Source organism: Trichophyton benhamiae (assembly GCF_000151125.1).
Source record: "Trichophyton benhamiae CBS 112371 chromosome Unknown Abenha-G-c-31b08.f1, whole genome shotgun sequence".
Taxonomy (NCBI): domain Eukaryota; kingdom Fungi; phylum Ascomycota; class Eurotiomycetes; order Onygenales; family Arthrodermataceae; genus Trichophyton; species Trichophyton benhamiae.
The window spans coordinates 184,817-199,157 of record NW_003315089.1 but is presented as its reverse complement, the minus strand read 5'-3'; the positions used below and the strand labels follow the sequence as shown (position 1 = coordinate 199,157).

The 14,341-nt window shown below is 47.4% G+C and overlaps 3 protein-coding genes across 3 annotated transcripts; all 3 read right to left on the bottom strand.

The window, feature by feature from the left end:
- Window positions 1-376: 376 nt before the first annotated feature.
- ARB_02132 (uncharacterized protein) lies at window positions 377-2,059 on the bottom strand (the record flags this gene model as incomplete). The annotated part of the gene is made up of 2 exons (XM_003011533.1): window positions 377-852; window positions 928-2,059. The coding sequence occupies 2 exons, from the start codon at window positions 2,057-2,059 to the stop codon at window positions 377-379; spliced, it is 1,608 nt and encodes a 535-aa protein (XP_003011579.1).
- Window positions 2,060-3,305: 1,246 nt separating this feature from the next.
- ARB_02131 (uncharacterized protein) lies at window positions 3,306-5,296 on the bottom strand (the record flags this gene model as incomplete). Its single annotated transcript, XM_003011532.1, has 4 exons — window positions 3,306-3,564; window positions 3,638-4,123; window positions 4,194-4,505; window positions 4,569-5,296. The coding sequence occupies 4 exons, from the start codon at window positions 5,294-5,296 to the stop codon at window positions 3,306-3,308; spliced, it is 1,785 nt and encodes a 594-aa protein (XP_003011578.1).
- Window positions 5,297-6,273: 977 nt separating this feature from the next.
- Window positions 6,274-7,404, bottom strand: ARB_02130 (MFS multidrug transporter, putative; the record flags this gene model as incomplete). The annotated part of the gene is made up of 4 exons (XM_003011531.1): window positions 6,274-6,381; window positions 6,447-6,771; window positions 6,861-7,045; window positions 7,084-7,404. The coding sequence occupies 4 exons, from the start codon at window positions 7,402-7,404 to the stop codon at window positions 6,274-6,276; spliced, it is 939 nt and encodes a 312-aa protein (XP_003011577.1).
- Between the last annotated feature and the right edge of the window lie 6,937 nt (window positions 7,405-14,341).

Here is a 14,341-nt window from a genome sequence, read left to right as displayed (position 1 = left end):
TTCTGAGGTCAAAATGAAAAAAAGAAGTCAAAACATCAAAGTCAAAGTCATGAATTAAAAAGAACTAATAAACGGCCTATCTGAGAAGTGAATTACATCATGCGAGCACTAGCAGTAGCAGCGCAAGAAAGACGCAGCATGAGTGTGGGCAGAGGCCTTGAACGAACGCAGCAATGCCAGGGGAAGGAAACATGGAAGGGAATCAGCAACTTTTGTTGAAAAGCCGACGGGTGTGTTGATGTTGAACTTGATATTTGGGCCACTTTCTTGATTCCAAGGGGATTCAAAAGGATACCAGAAGGAGCAGAGACCAAATAACAACAAAGGGGTGAAGAAGTTTGCCCCGAGGAACATCTGATCTGTCCTGCTTGCCCTACTACTTGCGGCCGGGCTCTGAGTTCAAGAGCATATCTCCGAGATGCAGCACCTGGACGGCCGCGTTAGGGTGCGTGACCACGTTCTTGAACAGCGGGACAGGCGTGATGGACAGTTTGATGGTGTACTTGCGTTTGGACTCCTGCATTTGCCAGCCCTCGTCCGTTCCAGCGTTGTGGTCGGTCATGTACGTCGGGTCGAAGTGGTGGTGAGTCAATGGGTGCAGGAACTTGAACTCATAGGGGCCGGAGTGCATGATCAGAGCCAGGCTGTGGGCGTCAATCATGATCTCGACAAGGTCACGCCACACGCTTGGGTCGCGGGAGAAGATAAATGGGGATAGCAGATGGAACAGCTCCTGGGTGTTCTCGTGGGTGCGCTTGTTGAAGAAGTTGTCAAACAACGGGCGGTTGCGGAGGAGGAGTATATGGTGTCCGATACCCTGGATCATAGCATTCTTTACCGTAGTGGGAGTGCCTGTAACTGGTCAGTTATTGTTGACTACGGGGGAGGTAACTCTCAACTGGAATGTGACGGTTGGCTGTCTCTTACCGGGGTGGAGATGGGTAGTCATCTGCTGGATCTCAGAGTCAACTGTCGGGTCGAAGCCGTTGACAACGCTTGTCTTCAGGACTGTTCTCGTAATGAACCAGTTGATCATCTTCGAGACCATCAAGAATCGGGTGGATACGTTGCCCAGCAACTCAGTTGCATTGCTCGATGCATGGCTCAGAAACGAACGCAGTTCCTCACTCATCACCTTCTCGTCATACATGAAGTTGGTGTTTGTGTACTTCATTGCAAAGCACTTCGATGCCGTCCACAGGCCAACCAAGCGGTTTGCAAAGTCGCTACTGTTGTATGGTGGGTCTCGAGTATGGATAACCTGCTGAGGCTGCATGTTCACCATCGACACAAAGGAGGCAATCTGTTCGTCAGGTGAGGATGATGTGCCTCGAGAGACTCCAGTTGTTCCAGTGCCCGTGCCTGCAGTTGAGTTGGCGTTCGAGCTCGTCGGGATAAAGTGAGGCTGAGAGCCCACACCGGCCTGGTTGGTATTTCCTCTTGCAGTTCCACTGGCCGCAACTGCACCTGCGGCTCCAGGTAGGTTAAATGGTGGCGGTGGCTGTCCAAAGACGTTCTGGTACCGAGTTGTGGGAGACAGCTCAGGATGCCCCTGCATCGACATTCTCCTCATACCTGACCCGTTTCCGTTTCCGTTGCCGGATCCAGAACCCGAATACCCTTCAGTATCAGGAGAGCTCACTGGGACCAGGGCCATAGATGCAGATCTGCTGTCTCCCTGGATTCCATGGCGCTGAAGCATCTCCTCCAGTTCTCGGATACGAGCCTGCAGCCCTTCTATCATGTCGTGGTCGTGACGCTCCTGAGCTAATGCAGTGTTGAGTTTGTTCTGGATACACTCTTTCTGAAGCTCAGAGTGCTCGAGCTGCTCCTTCAAGTACTCTATCTCGGTCTCAAACGCGTCTATATCCGCCTGCTGGATCTGCGACTGGCCTTGTGGCTGAGCTTGAGCCTGAGATTGAGGTTGAGGCCGCGGTTGCTGAGCATAGCCAGAGCCAGAGGGTTGAAAAGCCAACGGTGGCTGCAGAAGCCCTGCTTGCGGGTGAATAGGCTGCGTACCATGATAGTACTGCGTGCCACTGGGGCCAGTCACAGGCATCCCACGATAAGCAGACATGGCTGTCTCTTTTTGCTCTATTAGATATCCACAGATCAGATCAGATATATCCTTGCGTCGGCTGCTATCTGCATACAGAGATAGGGGATGAAAACAGGCGTCAAAAGGAGCAAGACAGTACCTACCGCTGAACGATATCTATCAAGCAATAGATACTAAGCTTTGTAGGCAAGTTAAGCTTACCTCCTGCTGTTAAAAAGGACAGGGAGTTGCCTATCTTTTTCTGGCAACAGAGAAGGTTGTTGTTTTTTTAAGGAAGAGAGGAACAAAGCACTAGAAGAAGATATCAGAACACACAAAAGTGGCGCTTGCAGGAGGACAGGAAGTGAGAGCAAGTAAAAGTACGCTAAGCAGTCACTACAGGACAGATAGGATGGGTGCGAACAGTGAGTCTCACTTCTATTGAGATAGTATATGAGATAGTAAGGTGATATCTGCCTCTTAGAAGGGTGAGCTACATATATGCCTCGCTATCTATATGGTAAGTTTAAATAGCAAATTCATTTCTATTTGGCCTTTCAAATATTGTAACCAGAATAGGGATTCAAGTTAGAGCTTGAAAGATAACAACCTGGTAAACTACGACACAGATCTCCAGGTATTATACGAGATAGGTATCAGCCTCGAGAAGATGATATGTCCCCTCTACGTAGTAGGTTCAAGGGGGAAATGCCCTTTCAACCTGACAGTTGTTTAAAAGGAAAATCTAGCCATTCTAGACATGAGTGAAAATACTAGAGCTAGATAGTCACAGCCTGATATACTACTACGGATACACAGCATCATATTTATGCTACCATAATTAATCAGGGAGAAAGAACTATGTATGAATAATATATTTATGTTGGCCTATGAACGAAGATCAATCAAGCACCTATACAAATTGTGGCAATAAAGGAAACAAAACTAGATGTAACTAGCCATGCTCAGGAAGACAGCAGGGGTGGTAGAGCCGGAAAATAAGAAAAATCTCCCTGACGGTACATACCACTTGAAGCAATCCACCATTTTGAGAATTAACTTTTTGATACTTTCTCTTACTCCTGAGGCACACAGTGAGCGAGGGCAGGATCACGTACTCCTAAGAAGTCAGGGGTTGGTGAGGTAGTAGCAAGAGCACGCGGGGAAGCACTGTTCAAAGGTCGCGTGGATAATACCTACCGTCTGTGGCCGAGAGTCCAGTTAACAGAAACCTAAGTTTCTTTCAGTCATGGTTTGCGGAGATAGCTCATATGGCCTTAGTCCTGGAGAAAAGACTACTGTAAACAGCATCGACGACGGGCTGGGCGCTGATCTGACGGCCGCCGAAGAATCGGCCGTTCAAACCCTTGATGGCGTTTTCACCTCCTTGGACACGGTCGAATTTGAGGTAGATGTCGCCTTGGGTATTGGGATCTAACGAGATGTGAACAACATGGCCATACTTTTCTTCGCATTCAGCGCGGACGTCATCCTCGAGTTCCTTAACCCAAGATTCGCCTTCTTCCCTATAAACCAGTTAGCACTTCTGTATAGGATTAAAAGCAAAAATTCAAGATACAGAATGTCGAGGTAACTTACTGGGCTGGATCGAACATGTTCCGTAGAAGTACACAGCGACTTGCCATGTTGACGGTGACAGGGAGAGGCTTAGCCTCTGTACGAGCCTTGGGGGCTTTGCGTTTCTCGTCAGGAGCGGGTTCAGCGGCGGGTTCATCTGTTCTTGCGAGTTTCCTCATCAATGCATCTCTGCTATAATTGTTAAAGTTCACACCGGCGACATCGGTATCATCTAGCGCGCTAGCACCGCCAGCGCCTTTGTCATTGTCTCGGCCGCCCGCACGGTCGAAATTACCGCCGGAACTACCACCCGCGTTGGCTCCGCGGCCGCCGTGGTGGGAATACGATGATCCCTGATTGTGGCCCTGTTGTTGAAGTCGTTGCATCAGCTGGGCCGGATCATGGCTAAATTTGTCATTGCCTAGGCCGACACGAATGGGACGACCAGCAAGATCGAAACCGTTCATCTTCTCAAGAGCTTCACGAGCTTGGTTAGGGTCGCGGAATCTGTTAGGATTTGTTAGTTAATTGTCTTAATTGCGGGGGGAGTAACAATATAGAGGTAGTAGTAACATACTGTACGAAGCCATATCCTTTACTCCGTCCGGCTTCTTCCCTTTGCAGTTGGACAAAGTCGAGTTCGCCGAACGGCTCGAAAACATTCTGCAGATCGCTCTCAGTGATACTGAAATGAATATTACCGACATACAACCTGTGGAAGGGAATAGACTGCTGATTGTTGTTGGAGTGAGCATCAGGGTTACGAGCCTGACGATTTTTCTCGGCTTCTGTTAACTGGGCGATAATTGGGATTCCTAGAAGTTTTTGTCCAGTAAGCTGGATGGCAAGTGGGACTGATTCTTCGTTCTTAAACTCGACATAACCAACACTAAGAAAATGAATTAGTTTTCGGCCTGCGAGTTATATATGTATAAGAGAGGAACCTGCTTACCCTTTGGATCTCCCACTAACTCTGTCCTTCACAATCTGGGCCTCCTTTACAGGGCCAACCTTTTCAAAGAAAGCAATAAGCTCCTTCGTTCTTAGGCGAGCAGCAAGTTGCTGAACAAATACGGTGCGTCTGTCGCGTTCATCTTCAGTCAGTTGGGGTTCGGGTGTCTTGCTAGGCGAACGTCGACGGCTGTCCCTATCCCGCCGGGAGCGACGCTTTTCATCGTCCCGATCATCCCCGTCACGACGTGCTCGGCCAGTTGGTCTATAATATCTATCATCGAGCGGAGATCGGGAACGGGATCTCGTCCGGCCACCGCCTCTGTAGAAATCTCCGCCGCCACCGGACGAGCGGTAGGCGTCGTCACGGTCACGGTCACGGTCACGGTCGCGGTCGCGGCGAGAGCGTTTCCTCTCGCTATCACGGCTTCTACTTCTCTTTCGGCTTCTATGGCTCCCGTTAGCACTTGCGCGATCGCTTTTTGGGCTCTTCATCTCTTCGTCTCCATCGGCATCCCTCTCGCGGCGTCGGTCTCGGCTACGGTCACGGCGTCTACGATCCCTATCCCTATCGCGGTCCCGGGAGCCATCTCGGTCACGGCGTCCATCACGGTCCTTTTTCCTTTCGACTTCGTTGTCTTTCAGATCTGATGTTTCCGGAGATTTAGAGGTATCGGGTCCAGGGTCCGCAGTTGAATCAAGTAACGCCTCGACGTCGATACCAGACATGATGGAAAGAAACAAAGAGGTATATGGAGGTAAATAGTAGAGGAACGCGGACGGATAGGAGTAGATATCACTTTTTGCTTCCGTTAGATGCGAGAGGGGAGACAGTAAGAAGGGAAGCGCGAGTCGGTCGAACCCTTTGCTTTGCTTGAAACCTGGCGGCAGAGCCTGCAGAACCCTCTTCCCGTCTGTCACCAGCAGTGACTTAAGTTAATTCTGCCGCGGGACTTGTAGCAATAATTTATCTAGCTAACAGACCACTTCTGCTGCCTCTTGTCGTCGTGATTATGGCGATGGAGCAACTTTGCTTCGCTTTTTTGACGTTGAAGAAGAAGAAAATTTAGGATTAGTCATATATCACGTGGAAGGATTATTATGTAAGCACTGGGGAATAACGTTGGTCCGTGAGTTTGTGACCGAGGTTTAACCTTAACCTTAACCTTAATTTGAGCGAAGATGGAAACATTCCGAGATTCAGGTGGGCAAGACAATATAAAAATCATATATTCATGCTTAGAGGACTCTATTATTTTCTCTTCTAGTTGCATTTTTAAAACATGTAGTTGACATATATATTAGAATGACTATGTAACAGGTTACAAGCTAATAACGATGAAGTAGCCACCCCATGTTTAAAAGTATGCTTCCAGAAAGCCAACCTGAGAAATATTAGCGTAAATACAGTGAAACGGTGAGATTTTCCGCTGTTGATATTCGGGGTAAATACGGCTGTACTTGACCCTCTGCCAACTTTTTGGTTTGCTGATTATTTTCGTTGCAATATGATCAGACCGATCTCAAATCTGGCAAAGCATCAATAGGGAAGAGGAAGAAGCAGATCGACGTTAACTCACTACTCAACCTCTACCTCCCTGTCTATTGCCATTAATGGTAGAACCATGGCAGTGGTGATCACAGGTATAACTGTTATATAACTGTTAATATTTCCATTTACACTGTAGGGGTTTGATATGGTTGTACTAACAGGCAGCAAATTGAAAGCTGTAGAGATAGCTGCTCCGAATAATGCTTCGTAGCGCCTCGGGGATGATGCTAGGGTTAGAATCATGTAGAACACGCTCAATTATCTGCCGATGAAGGTCAGGAACCGGATGTTGTCGAATCACAGAAATGTAGGCGGAAGGCTACTTACCTCCTTTTTGTTAGGAATGTCCTCCAGGCGTATCTTAAGAACCTCACGCATTATTGTTTCAATAGTCAGAGAGGAAAGAACAGTTCCAAGCATGGTGCCAACCTGCTGGCAGAGATAGTAGACGCATATAGCTGTGGCATGAATGGATTTCGGAGTGCACGCAATCAGCCCGGTAAAGGTTGTCGAGAGCAAGAGACCGAAACTCAGGAAAGCTGGGAGCACGTATAGCGACTCCCAGCTACTTACCCCAGTTCGCCATCTTACCGCAATCAGGGTGAAAAACGTGAGGCCGAGAAGAACAGATATAATCGATAAGGTCTTATACCTATGAGTTCTAAATTGTCAAAGAGCGATTAGCTTCATTGTTCCATTGAGTCCAATCTCACTTAACGTAACAAAATGTATGTAACTTACTTCCTGATAATATAACCAGAAGTGACAGAGCCAGTTGTGAAACCCACGAACACAGGAGCAAGGTAAATTGCAGCTCGTGTATTACTAGCCCCCGTGGTGCGAATGAAATAGGGCGCGATATTTGTCAAATTCTGTGCAAATGTCAGTGGCCATTGTTCAAGCATGTATATTGTGAGGGTAATCTTCTAGGAGAGGGGGGAGGTATTACCGCAAAGGCTCCTACTTGTAAAAGCACCTGGACAGCGTATGGACCTGCCATGCTTTTGAGTAAGCCAGGGGGAATAACGGGTTCCCGCGCATAGTATGCCTCTACCACAAGGAAAAAAGCACCAAATACAACGGAGACTACTCCGAAGAGAATCGTTATTCTCGTCGAAGCTTCATGGTCACCTAGAAGCCTGAGGGCAACAAGGAAGGTAGTGATCGAGATAGCAAACATAGCGATCCCCAGGAAATCAACTCTTTTGCGCAGCGCAATCTTTTTCACATTCTTGTCCATTGGTTTGGCTGGAGGTAGAAGGACTATGGAGATGATACAGCACATGATCGCGGTTGGAGCCTGGACAACGAAAGACCTTAAAATCGTCAGTAATTTTATGTATTAGCCCTGCTATCATGGCTAGATAAGTGGACAACACTTACAACTGCCACCCAACGCTGTCTGTAATGAAAGCCCCAATGGGGCCTCCGAGAACACGACCGAAGACACTAACCATGTTCACGTAGCTCCGCGTAATTGCTACCTGGCTGGGCGAAACGTTATCTGCGGGTTGTCAATAGCTTGATCGTGTATTTCCGAAAGTTGATCCCTACCAGTGATTAACACGCATACTAGAGCAACCATGCCAGCTGCCCCAATCCCAGTGATCACTCTCCCAGCAATAACTTGCCATAATGCAGTTGCCGTACCCCTATTTATGTATTAGAGTTGTCTATGTGGCTCGAACCGAAGAGTCTAGAGGGATAACATACGAAAGTATGCAGCCACCGCTAAAGAGGCAATAGGAGACGACCAAGGGTATCTGTCGGCCATAAGTGTCGCTCAATTTCCCATACTGCACAGATTGAAAGCAATTAGCAAGTTGAACTTTCAGGCCATCCTCTCTTTCCCGGAGGGTAATTACCACTGGTAGAGCCACACAATAACCCAGATTGTATCCTGCAAGCACCCAGGGACTGTCCCCTAACTGCTTGAAATGCGAGGCAATGGTCTGGTATGTTACCAGTACCATAGACTCGTCCGCACCGGCAAGGAAGACACCTATATAGCGTCAGCATCCACATTTCATTACTCGAAGGGAAAAACACCCGGGGAGTAATACCAAGTAAAGCCCCAATGATGCCGAGCAACCTCTTCCATGACAACCCGGTGTCCGCGGGCTTACTGGCATTTTTTGGACGTTCCCTGACGCCCTCCTCCCGTGGGAGTAACCTGGTCGTCTCTGTAGGTCCAGCTGTCATACTGAATACCGCTATATCCAAGTATGAATTGAAACTACTCTGGGCAAAACGCCTGGGAGATTTCGGCCACCCACGAGCAGGCCCCTAGCCATTGATAAATAATGGAAAGTCTCAGGAGCAAAAGCAAATAGAACAACCGGGCCCATTAATGTATGTTGCACCACCATTTTCACTCCTCGTCGATCGTATAACCAGGCTGTCACCTATCAGCTCATTGGTATTTGGCGGAGCTGGATTCCTGTTGCTCGGGTGGCGTTGCCGGCTAGGCTTTAAACATTGGACCCAATTCTTTTCCTAGCCAACTGCCTCCAATTGGACTAGCTGGCTAGCCTGCTGGCTGGGGTACCCCTATATACAGGACGTACTATTGTGCATCCTCCGCGAATTTGATAGTACCACCCTCGGGGTCAACCGGCTAAACGGTACTCCGTACTTCGATGGGTCTTCACCATCTTGCACAGAATACGGGGTATGGAGTACTTCATGCCCTGTTGTTCAAGATGAGATACGGAGTTGTTAACTAAAAGTCCTAACTATCGTTAGCTTATTTGGAGCTTTCTGCATACGCCATCTTATCCCAACTAGCTAGTTAAGCGCACTGGCCGCACTTCACGCCTCCCTGCTAAACGAATGGGTTTGACGGCTGACATGAATTGATTGCCAGCGGTGAAGGCGCGCCCCTCGGCACAGTGAGGATATCTCGTATCTTAATAATGGAGCCCTGGTAATTTCACAGCTCACATTATTGCTGTAGTTACGCGGCCGGGGGCTTCTTTGTCCATTGGTTATATCATCGTCTCGTAATAAAGGAAATAGAAAAACCGAAGAGGACGAAAGCAACGAATCTGAGACTCGCATTTCGATAAGAAACTCGAAAAAAAAATAGTTCTTGGAACCACGGGAAGGACTTATGCGCAGTCCCACACACAATTTAGTCATGCATACATCATGTCTCAACCTGGTGTACGGAGTGCAAGTGTTGTTGACGTGAGGGAACCAGTCACGCACGTCTGGTTATGCTTCAAACTCCGCCCGAGCTTCTTCGACGGCACGCAGGGCATCAAAAATTTTCTTCCAGTCATGGTAACATTGCCAGCGAATTATGTGCAAGGTGGCCCCCCCAAACCATTGCATGGGTTTACGTCAATGGGACAAGGGCACAAGGGAACCGGGTCTAGACATTGGCTGAAGCTGTATTTTCTGCGCTTGTTCTCTCCTTTTTAAAGTTGAGTAAGCGCTCAATTGATTGTTCGCCTCCACCGCAAATCTGCCGTGCAAAGAAAAATTGGACGCCTCACGCGACCTGGTTGGTGTTGCGATACGGAGTATGCAGGTTATGCATATCAGAGCTGGTTGTAAACAGGCCCTGGATTCCTGCGTAGTGAGCCAACCAGCTTCTCCCACTGGTCAAGCCCGCAAGCGAGTGAATCCGCTTTCATTGGCCATGCGCATCCTTCAGACATTCAAAGGCAACGTCAGTCGAATAGGGGATCCCCGTTGGATTTTCCGTGTGGACTCCTGCTCTTCCGTCCAGAACCCTGTTCTGGTCCGAACCAGGCTAGTGATGGTATTGGCGTCGAGATTTCTCCATGGTTGAGCCGTCACATATGCGTGTGGCTTTTTAGCTCCATGCAGCCACGAAGATGATATTGCCGTTGATCTCAAGCCATCCTGCCGGTTCCTAATTTTCAGGGTCGAGAAATTCAATCCCAGCTGCTCGAGGAGCAACCTTGTCAGACATACAGGAGTCCCGCAATAGGATAAAGGGCTGGTTGATCCGTCCCTTCGAGTCGAACAGCGCCTGCTCAGTAGTGTAACTCCCTGCGTGGACAGTCTGTGCCTCGTTCCACGAGTTGCGAAGCTGAAATCAAGATATAGGATGGCTGTTATACCACCACTTCGTTTGCATGCTTCTCTTTGTGTCGTCGGGGATGATAAAATAGTTATCGTATTCCGTACTCCGTACGGATATTGTTGTTGCGTTGTGAGAGCTAGGCCGATGAGAACAAGCAAGTTGGAGAGCCAGGGTGTGTGTGGATCAAAGGGCGTCGACGAGGATTCTTTTTTGCCCCACGGGATAGCCACCGGGACCGTCACAGCGGCTTCCGTATCGAACTTGCTGTCGTAATAAATAAATAAATATATATATATATATATGTGGGAAGTCAAGCCATTGTTGTCGAACTGTACCACTCATGCTGATATCTGTCCTTGATGCATCTTTATACCATCGCGTCCCAAGAAACTGAAAATAGTTCGATACTATGTCCTAGAGCCTAGAGCTACGCCCTAGGGGCTGACCTTTTACTAGGGATCTTGATCGCGAGAAGCTTCTCGGGCCTACAGAGCAGCAACAGAGCACTCTCAGAACTGAACTAGTGACCGAACCGACAAAATACTACGAAGTACTCTGTACTCCTTACGGAGTATTTGAAGATTCTTCACAAAATAACAAAGATACTCTATATCAGTAGTGTTCAGAGCAGCTTGTGAGAATCGACCGGGAAGAGCACGAATTGCTAACTTTACCCCCCACGCATCTACCAGAAAAGTACTTGGTAACAGGTATTGGGCTGTGAGACACGGAGTAGCCAAACATATCAGATGGGCACAGCCCCCCTAGCAGTATGTATTTCGTCTTGGGCTGAAGAGATAATTCTCGGGTGGCGAGTGAGTATGATACATCACACAAAAGGAGATCTACACCAATTTACTGATTAGTTATGGAATGTTTCCTCGGAAAGGATGGCTGGAGCTTTCTAAGTGAACAGGCGTTAACACAGAGCAAGACTATGAACTGAGATCCGATTACATGACTTACGGAGTACTAGAATCACAAACAGAATTCCTGGATCCAGCCTCATGGGCAGTGGCATGCAGGGTACGACCTGCCAGAAGTATATAATTTTAAACTCTCGGTAACTAGCGTACAGTGGGTGTGTACGAATGCAAATGCAATGTTTCTCTGATACATTACCTTCAAGAACTCTTCTCACTTGCTCCATGTGGACTGCGGATCAAGCTAACTTAGAGGTCTAAATATGAGACCTAGCAGCGTAACAAATTGGATGCCAAGTATTATTTTATTTTAAAATGGTAACTTAAACCCGAACCCACGGATACGGCAGGACATAAAGATTCAATACTTAGGGAGTAATTATGGCCGAAATATATTGTACTCTGTACTTACAACAGACTAGACTTTGAATATGAATCAAAACAACGCAATCGAGAAATAGAGGCAGTTGTAGCATATCATATCCGCAATCCAGAGACGTACCAAGGCGTGATCAGTGGATAGGAGGGACTAATTGACATAGCCCAAGGTAGTAGAGAACACACTCTGTTGAGTCAACCTTTACCCGCTGCCTAGGTTGGAATTTCTCTCCAGCAAGGGCAAATTGCTTAAATCCAGTGGAAGATGAGTGCCTGCGTCCGCGATATCAAGCTCATTTCTGTACTACCTCTTTAATCCCTACTGCACCAGCATATCCTCTGTCTTATGAACAAACATATAGCGGGTATGATACAATGGCCGGCGGGAAACAAACTAACTCACTATTGGCTCTCGGCTTGTGGATCCGGCCCCACTCTTGAGCCGCGGGCTGTGGACCGAGCTTCTCGACCAGATGCTTAAGAGGCTGCTGGCAACAGGAGCATCCTCATCATCGAACAAAAGACACGCTACGGGTTGCTGGCCTGCGGGACAAAAGGATCTAAAGGTACTATAAAAAGATGGGCGTGTGTTTTTATGCGTGCAGTTACAGATAGAACCAACCAATGATAACATACAGATGGGATAAAGTGGGAAGTAGAGTTATTTTTTTTGTTGGGTTTCCATGATTATCCATATACGGTGCGCAAAGCATTGAGTATTGGCTTGGAAGATCCTGGGTTTGGTTCTATGAGCCATGGTGTATCGTTGGATCTGCTACCGGGTCCAGAGAACAGCTTGCTCATCATCGTTAAACAAGAATGGGCATAGTGTCCAATGCTAACCATTAGTTAGCTTGGTAGGAGCCGAGTAGAGACTTCGCCCTGCGACGGCGATCACTGGATGCAGCAGCAGATGACTGCATACCTGAGTGTACAACCTGCATATAAATGCCAATCAAACGCTAAATTAAGGTGCTGAATTGGCCGCTAGTTCGCGTGCCAACACCCCTGGACCTCGGACTCAAAAGTATTAGAATCACCCAGGCCATAGCATAGTTGCTACCCTAGGTGTCTACTCGAAGAGTCGAGCATGGAAACTATATTCCACTGGCATCTGAAGCAGTCCACCTGTTGGGAATAATGCGAAGTTGACTAGTTGTTAGCGCCCTATACAGAGATATTCCTGTATATAGCTAGCAATCATTCAGATGTCACCATAGATAATGGAATCCCAACCATGAGCAGTTTCTTTCCCCATTTCTTCCCCTGTTTACCAGCCATTGTGTCATAAACTTTTCCCAATAACTCTCTGACGCTGGCCCCAGAGGTCGACATGTTGCAGAGTTCTTCATAGTATCGCCAACTGCGGGGTTCCTCATTTCAGTTATCATCTGAAGCTCATAGACCCTGTTTCATACTTTCCCCAATATTCATAAGCGGCAAGCAGCTAGAAAAGCATGCTAGGAAGCTAACCTTAGCATCCTTAGCCTACAACTGCATAGTTCTGAGCAGATATCGTAAGCATTTAGATGCCTGAAATTTCTGGGAAATCCACCAGGCACTATCGGTGACCCTGGATATTTGCCTCGAGCCCAAGCCAATTTATTGATTCTCCGCTAATTACTTCATTAGCGTGTGATCCACGCAGCTGCTGTCCCAACTGCAGCGTGGCCAATGGACAACTTCCCAACGTAATGCTATAGATTCTAGTGAGTTGACCTAGTAAAATACGCATTTCGGTATTTTAGTTCCTTCATGGAGTGAGAAACAGATGCTACTTCTAGATGAAACTGGGGTTTCTGGGTATCACAGTCGAGCAATATCTGGGAAATGGTATTGGTATAGGATTGCGTATTAGTCTCCGGATGAAATGTGCTCCTCGTTGTTAGTTGTGGCAGTATATTGAATAAATTGCGAGGAGACAAGTCGCATTTATCTTATGTTGCCAAATTTGCTTAATATGCCATCTGGGTTATCTTAATAACCTAAGATACTTGAATAAATCAATACCACCCGTGGCTTAGCACTGGCTCTTAGATCCTCTTCAAACGCTCGTCCGATCAATGTCAAGGGTAGCTTCCGTGTCGTTTCGAGGTTACTATTCTTAAGAATCATGAGCTTGCATGACCCTGCGGAAAGGCCAGATTCTTCTCATTTCACTGTCGAAGCAGGCGATGCCGCGGCCTAGGAGAGACGGGGAATCTATAGCACTGAAGGGTTCAGTGTGCAAAGCTCTGACCATGAGAGCGCCGGGGTCGACAGACGCAACCGGTGTTTTGAAACATATTGGGTTTAGATATTCCAGTTCTTGGGAATCAGAGGGAACGAAGCGGTGTCAGACCCATGTTGTATTGGAGAAAAACCACGGATAAGCGTGGGCGTGTTCATTATTCACCGCTGCCTCAATTGGGGTATTGCAACGCATGTCTCATTCTCGTTGTGAATATCGAGAGTAGGGATGAACAGAGTTCCTTATATAAGTTGGTTATATAACATTGTCTTGGGTACAACGATTCCCAGTGAGACAACTGAGGGCCCGCCATCAAAAAGTTCGAGGCTATTAACAATCAGAGTTATCGTTGACTAATTTGGTGTTAGTGAATTATAAGAGTCGGACAGTGAGCTAGTTGATTACCGTGGTCAATTGATGATCTCGCAAGTCAATCACGGACTGATATCTTTGTATATGGCTTGTCGTGTGTCGGAATATTAACATTGACGAAGCCATGACACTCGATAGTGCCTTCATTCCTCTTGACAATTAAAGTTAAGTAATAGTTCATACATTAAATAAAAGGGTATGTGTCTCTTGCTTCGAACAAAATGGGAACCAACAATAGAAAGAAGCAAAAAAAGTGAAGAGT